This window comes from Catharus ustulatus, chromosome 13 (assembly GCF_009819885.2).
Source record: "Catharus ustulatus isolate bCatUst1 chromosome 13, bCatUst1.pri.v2, whole genome shotgun sequence".
NCBI classification, from domain to species: domain Eukaryota; kingdom Metazoa; phylum Chordata; class Aves; order Passeriformes; family Turdidae; genus Catharus; species Catharus ustulatus.
Window position 1 is genome coordinate 3,237,180 of NC_046233.1, and position 16,540 is coordinate 3,253,719.

The 16,540-nt window shown below is 40.5% G+C and overlaps 1 protein-coding gene across 2 annotated transcripts in view; it reads left to right on the forward strand.

Moving 5' to 3' along the window:
- LOC117002490 (contactin-3-like) overlaps positions 1 to 16,540 on the forward strand; it is a 98,935-nt gene that overhangs the window by 62,729 nt on the left and 19,666 nt on the right. For both annotated transcript variants that reach the window (XM_033071656.1, XM_033071657.1), the window contains 4 exons: positions 602 to 786; positions 9,153 to 9,289; positions 11,293 to 11,422; positions 12,313 to 12,463. In XM_033071656.1, the coding sequence (XP_032927547.1) occupies positions 602 to 786; positions 9,153 to 9,289; positions 11,293 to 11,422; positions 12,313 to 12,463 (603 nt within the window). The remainder of the gene's footprint in view (positions 1 to 601; positions 787 to 9,152; positions 9,290 to 11,292; positions 11,423 to 12,312; positions 12,464 to 16,540) is intronic.

The window sequence follows — 16,540 nt, forward strand, 5'->3', positions numbered from 1 at the left end:
TTATAGCCAGAATAAAGATTGAAATGTGTTTCTCCTCTGAGTGATGCTTCACTCACAGCTGATACCTTTTCTCTTTCACAGATGATCTGAGAATGCATTTGTGTTTCTGTAAATGTATTTACTTACCAGTGTGGGGTTTGCTTGCAGGCAGCTTTGTCAGGTGCCCATATCAGATTGATAACTTGATCACACACTATTGCTTTGGCTCCCCAGTGAGGGGAGGGAAAGTTTGCAAATCAGAATAAAAGGCTGCTGGAGGATGGCAATTCCAAAAGCATTGCCTGGATTCTCCCTCCATGGAAGCCACTGGTAAATCTCAGCTGTCCTCTGGGGAGGCCAGTGCTGATTTACAGGAAATTTTGCAATTACTGGGCATTCACAGAGTTATCCTGACAAATCTGGTACCACAAATGCAGAGCAGGAATCAGCAGTGAATGCAAATCAGGTGCCAGAGTGTCTGCCCATCTGTCATGTACAGTGTGGTTACTGCTTTTAACACAGCCTGCAAGTCACTGCTGAATTTAGTTTGCTTTAAGTATCTCATTATGACAATCAAGGACTTTAAGCAAAACTGTTTAAAATCTCATTACTCTCTCTTTAGCCCTGTGCCTCAGATTAACTGGAGAAGAACTGACGGGCTGCCATTTCCAAGTAAAATAAAGCTGAGGAAATCCAATGGCATGATTGAAATCCCTAATTTCCAGCAGGAGGATGCAGGGCTCTATGAATGCATTACTGAAAACTCCAGAGGCAAAAACATTGCCAGAGGACGTCTCACTTACTATGGTAGGAAACCTCTGTTCTGTCTCTCTCCCACCTTTCTTTACTCATCAAACTGCACTGGGGTACCCTGGAATTTCCAGTTCCTGCAGTTCCATCAGGCATTTAGGCTTAAAAATCCATTTAAGTGGCATTTAAGTGCTCCCAGAAAATGAGAATTTCTGCAGCAGTTTCTTGGTAAGGTCTCTAAGAAATGGTTTAAAAGCTCACAAGGCTTGCTGGGAGTAAAGTGATTGTGCTTGGTATTTTTTTCTGTGACAGAAAGATTTTTTTTCAAAAACATTTCTTGGTCCATTGGTGAAACCTTCAATTTTCAGTCAATTGGATTTATTTGGGGGATCATTTAGGCCTCCCATCTATGGGAAGTACAAATTTTGTCTTGCTTTGTGAAAAGATTACTGATGGATATTCTCAATCCTGTGCTTTCAAAACAGCCAATTTTATTTTAAAATGAGTAAATAAATGGGAGGATATAATCCAGTATAGGAAATGAAATAATATGAAATTTTATAGCTGGAAAAAAGGCAGTCTCTTGTGCATTTAAGGCTATAGAGTGAAATGAGTATCAGCAAAGCACACTGGTGGTGGTGTAAAGCAAGAGTGATTTGCAGCAAAGTGGTAATTGAGAATTTTTGTTAAAGCCAGATCTCAGCAAATATAATTTTCTTTACTTCAATGGCAATTTAAACAGTGCTTCTGACTCTGCCTTGGAATGTTTCCCTCATGGAGGAATATTTGAGCAATGAGATTTTTTTTTTTAGTTGGATAAAGGCACAGAGCACAATTCCTCTGCAATTGGGAGCAAGTTCTTTACTGCCTCTCCACGGGGAGCTGTGCTTGGTACAACATACAGATTCTGGTCCATGAAGATTTTACTTTAAGGCACAATAGATTTGATAAGGAGGAAGGAAAAGAGATTTCTTTCCAACTTCCAGATGAATCTTTATGTTGAATGAACACCCTGTGGTTGGAAATGTTCGAGGTCAGGTTGGACAGGGCGACAAGCAACACAAATTTTCCAGGCACTGATTGTAATTATGACTTTTTGAGAAATCCTGTGATTAACATAGGGCAATAAATCCAAGCTGCTTCACCTGCTGGTGTCCTCTGCCATTCCAAACTTGGCACTGTGCATTGGGTTTTATTGAGTGACCTTTTTGGTGCTTGAAAGTTCCAGAGTTGTGCTTTGTGCATCATTTTGGCTCAACTTTCCTATGGCAGTGTTAAACTGGGACAGTTGTGAGATACATCAGCATAAATTGCATACAAAATAGAGATTTGTTCATCAGTCCTTGCCATTCCAAGTGGCCATTCCTGGGGTACCTGCCCTGCTGCCCAAATTCTTCTTTGCTCATTAGAAGGCCACAGAGCTGAAATGAAGGATGTTGCTGATCCATAAAAGCAACCCAGCTCAGTTCTGTAACACCTGGGTCAGTGTGAATGTGTTCAGAGGGATTTGAGCCCTCAGATGGAGTTCATGTTCCAGTAGGAATGGGTGCCCATGTTAAAGTCATCCCTGATATGGATGTTTATCTTCAAAAGAATAATGAGAGCTGTAATGGCAGTAATGGGACTCCAACTGCTTCATTTCATTTGTTCTGCTTCATGGAACCCATTCTGCAGAATTAAATAGATTTAAGTAATCTTTCTTATTTTGGTACTTGCTTTGTTGTTGCAGTTAGAATTCCAACGAGCCTGGATTCAGGATAAGGGCATTGAACTCTTTTTGATAATTTGAAGTTAGAGATAAGATGCAGAAGATATTCTGATGGATTGCCACCTCTTCTGGTGCCAAAGCCCAGAAATCTGTCTGGTGAAGAAATCTAACCACATCCCACTCAGCCTTCCAATAAAAGATCAATATTTAAGGAAGTTGTTCCAAAAGCAGATGAGAATTTGGGGGAAACTAATGCAATAAACTGAAGACATAAAGAATTACCCATCTGCCAGAGAGTGCCAATGCTGTCAAAAATCCACAGATCTGCTGTTTTTAGGGATGCTGGCTGCTGTTAAAACACTTTACTGGTAGAAGTTTAAGGCGTGTCTGCTTATCAAACATAGAAAAATATAAACATTGCCAAAGTACAAATATCTTTTTATTTCAGTAGTGGCAACATTGATTTTCCTCTTGGCAGAACGAAGCATGTTTCTGCCTGACCCACAAAAAATAATATGAGAAGGATTGGGGTTAATGTCTTTCAAGTTTTCATAGTGGAATAATGTGGAAAAGAAATCTTTGGGAGGAAAAAATGTCGATAAAAATATTTCATGTGCCTGAAAAATAGGTTTTTCTTTCTTTGCCAACTTTGAGGGTTCTTTGTAAATGTAACATAAAGCTGGTCCTAAACAAAAGCTTGAAACATTTATTGCTCTACTCCTATTCTGATTTGGTTTATGAGCTGAAACTGGAAAGTTTGAAGTCTGGAAATTAGGTTTTCCAATGCATAAATAGTTTGGTTAAAAGCCTCCTTTTCACCCAATAATGAATTACAGCCTTGAATCCACAAAGCCCTTGAACACAGGCTCAGCCTTACTCCTGTCCATGGTCAGTTTTTCAGAAATTCCTATAAATCTGTCACATCTGTAACTCTCATCCTGAAAAAACTGAAATGAGTTTGTTTTATTGCAGTTATGGTGTGTTGTAACTATGGCTCTCAACCCCTCGTTGGTGTTAATAATTAAAACAGATATTCTAAACCTGATACTCTGGGTTCATTACAATACTCACAGACTTTTAATCTTCCTTTTTTCTCCTGAAGGATTTTATCACAAAAATCCTGACATCAAATGTTCATTTTTTTGTCCTTTTTACAGTTCCAACATTTGTTAAATGCCAGTTTTCTACTCAGGGGAGTTCAGATTGTTCTAAAAATAGGACAAGATTATCCAACTTTGATTGAGTGTAGAACCTGAATATATAAATAATTTGCTTTCCCTTTATTAGCGTGTTCATTTGTCATTGCTTTTAGCTTCCCATAAAGAGATAACAGGAAAAAAAAAATAAAAAATCTACGGAGATGTTTCATGGCAGAGAAAAATGAGAGGAGATGAAACAATTTCATTTTTGTGTTTTAGGATGCAATTAAACATGAAGCACGGTAAAGATCTGTAAAGCAATTAATTTAAAGTATAATTGAAGAAAATATATTCTTAATTAGCCCATGCTGATATACCAGAAGTCCTGCTTGGCAGCACCAAGGTAAAATGTTTGACAGGGAGAAAGAAATTCTGCTGCTCTTCTCCTTTTGCTCTGCTGGGCTGTGATAATAAAGATGAAATCCCCCAGGAATAAGTAGAATCTACATCATTTTTTTAGTGTATTAAAAAACCACTGGTATATTTTGGGTGTTTTTTTAAAATAATCTATCAGCAAAATTAAACTGAAACTGTTATTTCTGTATGTGGAAGAATATAAAGTTTTTGTCTTGTAGCTTGACTAAGAGATGTCTTCAAAACATCAACAGCAAAGCTACAAACGACTAAATAATAATAATGAGTTGCTGAGTTTGGTCAGCCTAGAGTTTAATTGCTAATTTTGTCTAATAATATAATTTTCTTGCTGCCCAGACAATTGGTTTGTCTTCTTTTACATGCTGAAGCTTTTCCCAGTGATTTGGAATTACCTGTTGCTTGAGGGCGTTTTTATTTTCAAACAGGAGTCATAAAATGGACATTTTCAGGGGGGTGTCACTGCTTCTCCAGGCCCAGCTGTTTTAGTGAACAAAAGTGATTCCTGCTTGGAGTTTGGAGAGGAAATAAGTGTTCATGCCTGCTGCAGGCATCAGTGATGTCAGAGCCTGGCTTGGGTCACACTGCCTGGAAACTGCTGGGTTTTTACCCCCTGTGAAAAACACATTTTACTGTTTTGGTAAAATTTAAAAGATTTAATAAAAAGACAACAGGAGACAAAATAAAGTAAAGGGTTAAAACCATTGGGTGCTTGGCAAGCTGCAAAGAGCACACTGTTGATTTGGAAATGCTTCTTTAAATAAGTTTTACAATACATTAACTTGTATATTTATAGTTTTTTATGCATAGTTTAACTTTTTTTTGAGAACTATTTAGCATGGCCACTCAATGGGTTTGCTTTTTTTAGAGCATGCATGTTTTTTGGCTTGTGGTTTTAATTTTCTTTTTATTACTTTTTGATTTGGGTGGTGGTTTTGGCTTTTTGCAGCTGGTGAGTGTTGATAATTGCTGTGTTAGCTGTAGGATTTTTATTACACATTTATGGGTTGTTATTTCAACTGAGCAGGTAGTTTAAGTATACTATTTTTTAAAAATTTAAGTTTAACTTTTGCTATTAGAAAAAAAAATATATTCATACAGAAAAGCTGTTTTAACATTGCACATATAGAATTCATCTCACTAGTTGTGAAAAGCCAACAATATGTCATGCACTTACAACATCCCCATTTCCTTCATCCTCCATCCTCTCGTGCTCCAGGAGGTTCTTCCTGCTCTGATTTCTTGCTGAGCTCCCCAGAGGTGTTTCAGAGATTTCCAGCCCAGTTTTCATGGTGGGAATGTCAAAGTGCAAGTGTAAGAAGGCAAAATGTTGTGTGAATCCCTGTTTGGCTCCCAGCAGAGCACAGAGCTCCCTGCAAGAGTCATGCCCCTGGAGTTCTGCCTTCCCTTTGCTCTATTCCCCTGGCCTGTAGAATTAAAAACAGATTTTTGTTGGATTCTCTCACTCTGAAGGAAATAATAGATAAAAATAGGTGTTTTCTGTATTGTTAGCCCATAGATAATTTACAAATCCCAGCACAGCCTCTGGGAAGTGTCACTCCTTCAGCTCCTTCCAGGAGCATCACTGCAGGTCCTCCTCCACATCAACCCCAGAATGTCACAAAGGTTTTGTAAAATCTGAAAAAAAATGTTCTTCCTTCCCTTTTGGCCTGGAGTGAAATGAAGCAACAATTGTTTGCTGCAGGCTTAACTGGCTGGAAGAGAAGGGTCATCATCACCACCCAAAAAAGCTGAGAGATCTCTCACTTTTTATGGAGTTACTGGGATGCTTTTTGTGGAGTTACTGGGATGGTTTTTAGGGAGTTACTGGGATGTTTTTTATGGAATTACTGGGATATTTTTGTGGTGTTACTGGGATGTTTTTATGGAATTCCACACTTGTTCTCTCCCTGCCTCTGGGACCATCAGCACTGCAAGGAATATTTTAGGCTAAACCAGCTGAAGCACAATCCAGGCTGGTGCTTTTCCAAGTGACTGGCCATGGAGCTGATGGCTAACCTGCTGTAGAAAATCACTTACCTACAGCATTTCGTCCTGGGGGAGCTCCAGATGAATCTTTCATGAAGATTGCACAGCAAGTTCTGAAGAATCCTTAATGTTATCCCAAAATACAGATTGCTGTCACAGTCTCAAACCCTGTGAACCTCCAGAATTAACTTCCAGCCTCTCAGCTTACAGGACAATATCTGTTTTGTTGGATTTTTTTTAATCTCAGCAAGGATGTGCTGCTTGCTTGCTTTAGGAAGGAATGACTCCTTCCTCTCTCCTCAGGAGGATCCAGGTCTCACAATAACTCTGCAGTAGTTCCAGGAGAAAATGAGGCTTTGTTACCAAGTACAGATGTGGCAGTGATGGTGGAATCAGATATTTTGGGCAGTAAAATTTGCCTGGCAGTGACTAAAACCTGAGAGGAATAAAGCTGTTTATTCCATGTTCTCAAGCAGAGCACAACAAAAAAGGCGGTGCTGAACCTGGGAAGTCCTGCTGTGCTGTAACAGATAAAGACACTTCTTCTTCTTCCTGTAGAATAGCTGAATCTTTATTCACATACCTTATATTTATGTGATTATTAGAACATCCTGTGTTTAAATTTAATTGGTCAGCAATTCATTGAAACTCAGTTCATTGGTTGGTAATGGCTGGTGTACCTATTCATCAAACTTTTCTCTTTCTGGATGTATTTACATTCTTGTCTCTTGGGAAGTAGATATTTCACATGGGTAAAATCTTTCCCTTCACAGGTTGAAACTGTCTTTCCACAAGAATAGATTGTTATTGAATAGATTAGAATAGATTGTTAACTGATTCTCACTGTTACAATTCTTTTTTTAATGGGAACTTACCAGGCTAGCAGTTAGCTTAGCCAAAATAATAAGGCCTGACTTTACAAAGCCTGACTTTACAAGGCCTTATTCTCTAAGGTTTTATCTATTAGTAACACTGCTGCTGTTCTGAGAGGGTGTCAGAGTATCCTGATCCCTGTCCTGTTTCCTGCACTGAAGCACCTTTATCCTGGCCAGGAATCAGAGTATTCCCAGCTGGAATTGTCCCTGTTGAGCTGCCTTTCCAATTTTGAGCTGCTTGGTCAAATTATTCTCTTTTCAAAGATTGAAAATGGTGCTTTTCTTCCTGCTCAACTCCTCCTTCTGTAATGGGAAGAGAAAAAGAGTCTTCCTCCAGGAAATCACTGAAGTCTCCATCAGCACTCCCTGTGGATGGACAAGCAGCAGGAATTTCTCACCCTGTGCCTTGGGAAGCTGTTCTGTGCATTTCTGCTTTATTTTATTGAGTGAGAACTTGGGAAACCCTGCTATGGAGACTGCCTGACACACAGTCCTGAAACAAGATTAGATAGACAATGATTTTTTTATTGGTAGAATTGAATCCAAGATCTTTAGACTTGAAAACAGATTACATTTAACCTACTTCCAGGTGGAGATAGGCAGCAGATGTTAAATATTCCAACATGCCTGGATCCATCAGTAATTCAGGCACTGCTGAATGTTGCATGAATATTTAGGTGTGCAAAGTGCTCATTACATGGAGCCCTGAGCTTTCATTCCCCTGGCACATGTGGGGCAAATCCTCCGAGTGACAATGGGAGAGGCAGCAATGGCTGTCCTGAATGCTGTAACATGAATTTTGAAGCTTTAACCCCAGTTAATACCAGTGAAATTGTTCATCCATGTGACACAAAGATCAGGTCACCCTGTCTTTTGAAGCTGACCTTGATAAAGAGGGTGCAAAAAAAATAAATTATCCCCAAATCAGTGAAAGGTGTTAATCCTCATGGGGATGTAAAAAAAAAAGTGATATTGAGAGGGTTTCACTGTCAGCAAATATTGGTTGAATTCCAGTATTTATTAGTAGTTAAAACCTCAGTGAATGCATTTTAGGAAATTCCTATATAAGAAGTTAACCCTAAATATGAACACATAAATCATAAATAGATCAATAATCACTGTTATAAAAGCCTGGTGCTGTACATGGTCATGATGAGGACTTTTCACTGCATTGAGGAGCCTGGGATTGAGAGGAAATTTCCATGCTAGGAAATAAGGAATCCTTCTGTGCTTCCAACTGTGTTAAATAATGTTCTCCTGCACCACCAGGGACTTGTTTTCTCCTGGATGTTTTCATATGAGATTTTCCTGAATTACTGACTTAAGATGGAGTCTGGAAAATTCTTTGCCCAGAGCTAAGAGTTTGCAGCCAAGTTTCATCCTGCTTTTTCATCTGTTTTCTCCATAGGCAACGTCCAGGATTTATCTTTTCTTGGAGAAATAGTATAGGCTGAGATTATAAACTTTCCAGTAAATTAAATAAATTCAAAGAAAATTCACAAATGACTATAAAACAGTGTTGAACTGATGTGTGAAATAGCACTAAAGGAATAAAAATAAATTGCTGTTGTCTTTCATGCACTGATGTTTATTTTCCAAGTGAGCCTTCTCCTTCCTGTGAAAGCTGTAACAGATGTTTTAAATATCTTCACAGTTTTAACTGTATTTTGGGTAATTCTGAAGGATGTATGGTATTATTGCATCAAATTTTGGCTTTAAAAATTGTGATTTTTATGGACTTTATTCTACTGGTTTGCATTACTCAAATTCTGTGCCAAGACTTCTGCTTTCAGAAACAATCTCATAGATCCATGTTTTCATCCAGTTAAGTGCTGCTTTGCATTAGAAAACAATTTAAATGGTATTTAGCACTAAGGCTGACATACCATTATTTTTTTTTAGGACTTAAAGGATTCTCTTCAGCATTAATTTGATGATTTAGCCACATCACTTATTTAATTTCAGTCTCACCATTAATGTCTTTCTCTTACATTTGCCTCGATTGCAAAATGATGTTGTTTAATCATTAGTGACTTTAATATTGGTTTCACAATAGTCCAGCTTTAGTGATCTGTACTCCCAATTTTCTTCTGGCTTAGTGCTCATAATAAAAATGTATAAGAGGAATAATAAGTTATTTGTTTCATCAGGGGGGCTTGAAGCAGGACCAGTTTGGTACAGATCAGTGTGTGCAGAAAATGGATGAGTTCTGTGCCAGTTCAGCCTTTGATGCTGATCTGGAGCAGTGACGGGAGGGTTCATTGTGTGTTTTGTTTTCAGCAAAGCCTCACTGGCTCCAGACCATCAAGGATGTGGAAGTTGCTGTGGAGGACACTTTATACTGGGACTGCAGAGCAAGTGGGAAGCCCAAACCATCCTACAGGTGGCTGAAGAATGGAGAGCAGCTGGCAATAGAGGTAACATTCTGTTTGGGAAAAGTGCTGCTGTGGAAAATTAACAATATCCATGCAAATGGGAGAACCCAAAAATTCCTGGTGTTAGTCAAGAGAAACTTTTGATACTGGGTTTGTATTTTTTGAGAGCATCCTGATGAAGCCTCAAAAGCTGCAAAGACAAATTATGTTGAACAAAAATATTCCAACCTAAAGCAGATTCAAAAATAATAGAACTACAGAAACAGGCATGTAAGGAATGACTGGAGAAGGAAGTTTAATAATGTTATAAATAAAGAACTGTAAATAAGGGATGGAGAACTTGAATTATTTTACTGTATTTGCAGCTGGCATTTCATTAAAGGTAGTAAGAAAATATTTTCAAACTTCTTGACAAAACTGAGGATTCGTGGATTTACCACTGCTTGTTGCAAAGAATGAAATACAAACAGCAACATAACATAGATATTTGCTTTAATGCAGTTGTCATAGTGAAATAATTGAAAGTAATGCATTTGGTGACACGGAAAAGAGATTGGAGTTAGAAGGTGAAAGGTCAGAGATGCAGAACAGGATCTGATACCCCTTATTTATTGAGGTTCGATGGCATTCTTTGGAAAACAGCCCCGTTCAGGCTATCAGGAATGAGAACTCAGGCACTTTGCAGGAAGGATTTCAGCCTTGGCCACTGCCCTGTGCTCAGCATGGCTTTTGGGGGGAAAGGGACTGCTCAGGTGAATTCATGGATGGTTCTGAAAAATGAGCTCAGCCCTGGAAAGCATTTCTTACATCCGTGCTGGCTAAAAGCAGTGGTGGTGTTTTGTGGTTAAATGAGGGAGCACAGAATCTCCTCTGGGTGATTGAAGAGCATTGTTGCTGTGTCATACAGAGTCACTGAGGTAATGGGCTTTTTTTACCTCAGGAAGTGCAGAAATATCTTGGAGTCATTCATCTCCCCATTTCTCCAGTTTGGAGCGTTGCTGTCCAGCTTTTTGGCAGCAGTGTGAGCTCCTCTGGCAGCAGTGAAGGAACTCTGAGAGGCAGCTCTGAGAGCCCAGAGGAGCTCTCTGTGTGCAGTTATCAGGGGTTTTCTGCTCCTGCCTGCACAAACATCTCCTGGGGCTGTTCACTCAGCTCTCCCCTCTCCAGGAACAAATCATTTCTCAGGGCAGCAGCTTGGGGAGCTACAGAGGAGATGGAGGCTCAGGTTTTTCCTCTTTGGGGCTGAGTTCTGTCTGGATGAGCCCCTTGCACTCAGGACCTGTTGGGGAAGGAGCTGAGCTGTGCTGGGCCAGCTGTGGGTGCTGCCCTTGGCAAGAGGCAGAGATTGCTCTGGGTCCACATCCCAAAAACAGCCCCTAGAAATCACTTTTGGGTGGATGGTTTGGGGTTTAGTCCATTGCTGTGTCTCTGGTTCTCCCCAGAGGTTGTTCCCCAAAGCTGATGCTCCTTTGGTTTTGCCTTTCTCACGGATTCTTTTCTCACCAGTTCTGCCTCTCAGATTAGTCACTTCCTGCTCTAACTGAGCTTTCCAAGAATGAGCAAGGTGAGCAGAGCCAGATCCTCGAGCAGCTGTGCTGTTCCAAGGCACTCCAGTTTGTGTCTTTGCTTTAGTGGCTGGTGGGTTTTTCTGCAGTGTTACAGAGAGCTCGTTAGCAAGGGGAACATGTGAAATCTCTAAATAGTGCAAAATGCCAGTGCCATCTGCACACTTTGGTTACTCTGCTCTGTCTGAGGGGCTGGTAGGATTCTGTCCATATTGCTGGAGAAATAAAAGGGCATTTGAGATTGCCAGACCTCAGTGCAAGTTTGAAGAATTGCTTCATACACTGCATTGATCTTCATATCTGGTCACCATTGCTGTACCACGATGCAGTTGTGTCACTTCTTTCAGAACTGTTTTCATGATTATGCTTTTGCATTTACCCTGTTCATTGTATTTATGCTGTCCTATTTCTATTCCTTACTTGTTTTAAATTTTTCACAGGAAATATATCATCAATAAAGATATTTTTCTTAATATTCAGGGAAGGATCCAAATTGAAAATGGTGCACTTACAATATCAAATCTAAATCTGACAGATTCTGGCAGATACCAGTGCATAGCTGAAAATAAACATGGTGTCATCTCTTCGAGTGCAGAGCTCAGGGTTGTAGGTAAGATGTTCCTTTTTTCACTAAAACACAAACCTCATTATCCCTCTCCACACCCCCTCAGATTTAACTCACTCTGCTGCTGTCACTGAAATAAAACATTTTTGTCAACCTGATGTCTTTATCTGCAGAGCTGAGGAGTTGAGTCATCTACTGCCAGAGGATTTTCAGGCCAATCATTCATTTAAAAGAGAACAGGATAAATTATTCACCAGGGGAAGAGCAGGGATGGGGGTTTGGGGTTGGGCAGGAGGATTAAAACCTCAGGTGTGGTGTGGAGGTGGTGCTGGCTCCATCAGCTGCTCTCAGCTCTGCTGGGGCCACCATGGGGTTAAAAACCTGTGTGTGCAGCCTTGTGGGGCAGGGACAGGGAGGGACATCCACCCCAGCTCCCAGTGACAGCTGGGCACTGGCACACTCACACCTGGGCGTTTCTCTCTCCTCAAACACTGAATTTCCTTTCAGTGTGTTGCCACTGGGAGAGGCCACAAGCCTTTTCCAAACTTCATGAAAACTGCACCCAGAATGAGCTGCACTGGCATTCCCTGCCCTCTGAGCCATGAAACTGGGACCCCTGAGTCCCTGGGGTCCAGTGATGCTCCTGGTGTGATGCAGATGAGGTTGATGGGGTAAATCTCCCTCCAGCTGGGCACTCCCTGAGCTCTGTCCTCTGTGCCTGCCCTGCTGGGTGCTCTCCTGCACAGCTCAGACCCTGGGTGGCAGGATGAGGTACAGAAAAGGAGAAAATGCCTAATTGCCCAATAGCAGATCTGCCTGAGCTAATTAATGGTGTTAATTACGTTTGGAATCCGAGAAGTGTAAGTGCTAAATAGCAGTATCATTAATCTCATTAAAAGTGCTTTATTTCACTACTACTGCCCCTTCTGTTTTAGCTTCTGCTCCAGATTTTTCCAAGAGTCCAATGAAGAAACTGATCCAGGTTCAGATAGGCAGCACAGTTGATTTTGAGTGCAAACCCAAAGCTTTCCCTAAGGCCAAATGTTCCTGGAAGAAGGGAGGTGAGCAGCTACACGAAAATGAAAGGTATCACGTTACATTGGTTTATTTGTTTTAATCTTACAAGAAGCTCTTGTGTGTCTCTTTATGCAGTGGTGTGAGCTGGAGATCCAAACACTTGTAAAGTCTCTCTGAAGTCTGCCTGGCCTGGGGTTCTTTGCTTGTTGTTTTGGTTTTTTTTTTTTTTTTGTTGTTGTGATGGTATGAGAGCACTGAGAGTGCAAGTGTGCTGCTTTCTCTAAGGTCAGGGTCAGATTTTGTTTTCAGTTTAATGTACAGTTGGGTCTGATTTAGAGAGAACCAGGTAGAAAACTGGGATTGCAAAGCCTGTCAAAAGTACTAAAAGGCTTCAATAAAATGCTCTGAAAATGTTGGCAAAGGGGCATTTGAGATGTGTTACAGTCATGGGGATGATATAGCTGAGAAGAGAAAGAAAAGTTAATTGGGAGGTCAAGAATAGCAGATGAAAACATGAAAAGAAAAGGAAAATGCACTTGCAGGTTCTTTTCAAGCAGCCATGATCCTAGCAGGGATAACAGATGTCATCACTGTGTGTTTATTTGTTAGGGTTGGAGTGAGAGTGGATGTGTTTTGGGATTGTAATTCTCAGGGGAGAGTTTGTGATTCACCCATACCCCCAGCTGTTGATTTCCAACAACCTGTAAATGCTTTTTTTCCAGCAATACCCATTAAAGCATAATTGAATTAGTCATAAACTGAAACTGCACAAGTGCAGTGGTTAAATTGTACAAAGAGACAATGCAGGGCTGTGCCTCTCTGCTCTGGAGCTGCCTTTGGGTTTGCCTCTCTCCTCACTGGGCATTGCTGACTTCCCAGCCTTTCTGCTCCACATTTCAGTATTTACACAGGCTGGGAGTTAGACAGTGAGCTGGGGCAGCTCCTTGGAGGAAAGGTGTGATTAAGATAATTACAGGTCTGATTTAGTGTGGGTGAGGTCAGTGTGGCACTCTGAGGATTCTGCTCAGGACAGGCTGTGCACGCTCAGAGGAGCCAGAATTGTTTTTTGGGAGTTCACTCTGGCCCCAGCTCAGCCTTTCTGCTGTGCCACAGGCTGCAGTCCCAGCATCAGCCCTGGAAGGTCACAAAAGAGCCCAGAAGATGTGAGACTGAGCAAACCAAACATTTGGGCTGTGAAGGAGGATTGCCATGGCAGCGTGGTGTGATTTAAGGAACTGGACTCCTCCAGGACTGGGTGTTGATTTGAACCCAGCTTAGCCTGGCATCAGGAGCCTGCTTCTCAATTAGACAGAATTCTTCTGGTCCTGCTCCTGAAAAACACCACGTTGTGCTTTTCTTTTGCAATTTCTAAACACAGAAGTTGCTCCCAGTTGGATGAAACCTGGGGAGACTGCAGGGACACCTTTATTTGTTCCATCACAGGCTGGAGCTGTCTCCCTGTACCCAGAAGCTTTGGGCACTGTCATCTTTGCCCTGGCTCTTTGTTCACAGGGCCCACAAGAGTTTTCCTGTGCTCTGGTGTTAAGTGTTGTCAAATGTGACAATTTGGCAGAAGTTGGGGCATCTGTTGTTGCAGAGCTGGCCGTGGTGCCACAGCCTCCCTGGCTGCCTGCCTGCGAGCAGGCGAGCAAAATCCCTTCCAAAACAGCTCTGCTTGCTTATTGAATACTTCTAGCCTTTAATTAAACAATATTAATGCATTAAATTAAACGATGGCCTCTAAAATTGATGTGAAACTTGTTGCCTTTTGATGGATCTCAGTCGGTTTTATTTTTATGGCTGCTTTTGTAAAATGCAAAAAACGCACGGCACCTGATTTTTGTCCATTTAGGAAAATTCCAACTTTGTCCAGTTCCATTTCCATTAAAAGTAGAATGGTACCAGTTTCATCTGGGGTGATAGTACCAGGCTGAATAAATGCACACTCAGTTTCCAAAAATGAATTGAATATGATGCTGCCTGCTTAGGTTTATGAACATAAATTACAGCTGTTACTTCTGCCAAGTGCAGGTAATTCCAAAATATGACCCAGAGCGTTTATTTTTGACAACACACTGTAAATGGCTTCCAGAGGAAGCACAATAACGAGGCAGTAATCCTGAATTAATCTAAATGAAGTAAACTGGCCTTTGGAGAAGAGCAGAGTGTGGTTCTCTGCAGAAAACCCTGGAGTTCATTACTGTCTGCTGTGAATAATTGCAATTCATGAATTTCACGCGGTTCCACAAATTCCTGCGATTCAGGAAAGGGTTTCAAATTAGCAGTACATTTTTCAGCCATTAACTCCCATTTCCAGTGGAGAAGTCTGGTGGGGAGGGTTTGCTCTTTTTTCAATTGCAGCAAACAGGAGGAATGAGTTCCTCCCACGAGGTGGGTCCAGCATGGACAGCACCTGGGAGAGGTGGGGAGGCAGAAGGAGCTGAATTTTAATTACATTTACAGCAGCATGGCTAGAATTGATATGTCTTAAGGAAACTCCTATTTGAGTAATAAAGATAAAGCACAAATACACTTGAATTTCTTGTCACAGAGAACTTGGGTTTCACTGAGGTACTGACCACAATGCTTTAGTAAAGCCTGAGAGAGTTTCATTTTGGTGGCACTGTTGCTCGTATTCTTAATTTATTTTTAAATGGTGCTGCTTTTTCTGTATGTAGAAGATTTGGATAATGACTCAGTAAATTTTAATTAAATGAGCTGAATATAGTGTGTCTTGTGGAGGGGAGAAAATATAATTCAAAATGGATTCATGAGCTCTGGGCTGAGAAATCGCTCAGCATTGAAGAAAGCAATCTTGTTTCTTGTTAATTTTGCAAAGTATGTAATATTTTTTTTTTCAAGAATATCTTTAATAAAGAGAGCTAAACATTAAAGAGCAGTGGAGCACAGAGAGAAGTGAAAGCACAGGATAACATGCAGAAGGAAAGACAGAAAATGGGAATTAAATTTATCAGGTGCCTGAGACACCTCCACCTCCAGATGGAAAAATTTTTGTTATCTTTTTATCCTCCAGAAAAAGAGGATTAGATGTTTAACCAAGGTTAACTCACTAAAAAACAGAATAAATTCTAAAATAGCTGCAACCCAGACATAACCCCTTCCAAGATTTCCTTAATGTTTTATGGATGTACATGACTTTTAATTTCCAGCTTGTACCTGACAGTCACTGCCTGTGGGCTGCGGTGCCTCCTGAACTCCTGGCTCAAATACCTGACTGGAAAAGGGTTAAAACCAGGATTTTGTGAAAATGCAGAGCAGCATTTCACCTTTAAACAAACTCACCTTTATTCCTAGATGTTTCTAAATTTACTAAGACTAGAAAAAGATGAGGAGATGCTGCAAAAACTTCTCTAAAAGACTTCCCAGTGCAATTCCCTTAGGAAAACTCCAGTTTTAGCAGCTGTCATTGTGGCTGAGTGATGGAAAATTAAGGGAGGAAAGAAATGATTCCTGATAAAAATTGGTGATACTTAGAGGTTGATGGTTGAATTAAATATTTTTATTCATTTTGTGTTAGAGTTTGAAATGCTGTGATGTGAAAAGTAATGCATTTATTTAGCAGTACTCGCACAGGATTTTTTTTTTTTTCTGACTTGCCTGTTAATTAATCTGCTTTAATTTAGTTGGACTTTGATTGATACATTAAAAGACAGTTGTGACCCACTTTTCCACTGTTCCTTTGCACTGAAGTGTTGCAGACTGGAAAGGATTGTGTTTGTGTTTATTACCATACCAATAATATCTGGAATAGTTGTGCTTTTGTCATTCCTGAGTTGGGTGATGTCTGATAGCTTGGGAAGATGAACAGGTTTCAGTCATTAACCCTTGCAATAATGACACCAAATTCCAGTGGATCCCGAGGCACTTTCTGTCTTCTCTCTCTAAATATCAATATATAAAGAGGTGCCATTTTTTAATAGTTCTATAAAAATTGGGAAGCCCAAAGTCCTGAAGTTGTTCAGTCCTCCCCATCCTGGTGACCTCAGTGTCAGGGTGTGGGTGGGAGTTAAGGGAGTTTTATTTGAGAAAAAGAATCTCCCCAAACATCAATTTCCCCCAATTTTGCTCAGGAATTAGTGGGAGATGCTGAGTTTGTCAGTGATGCTTTGATCTGATGACCAAACA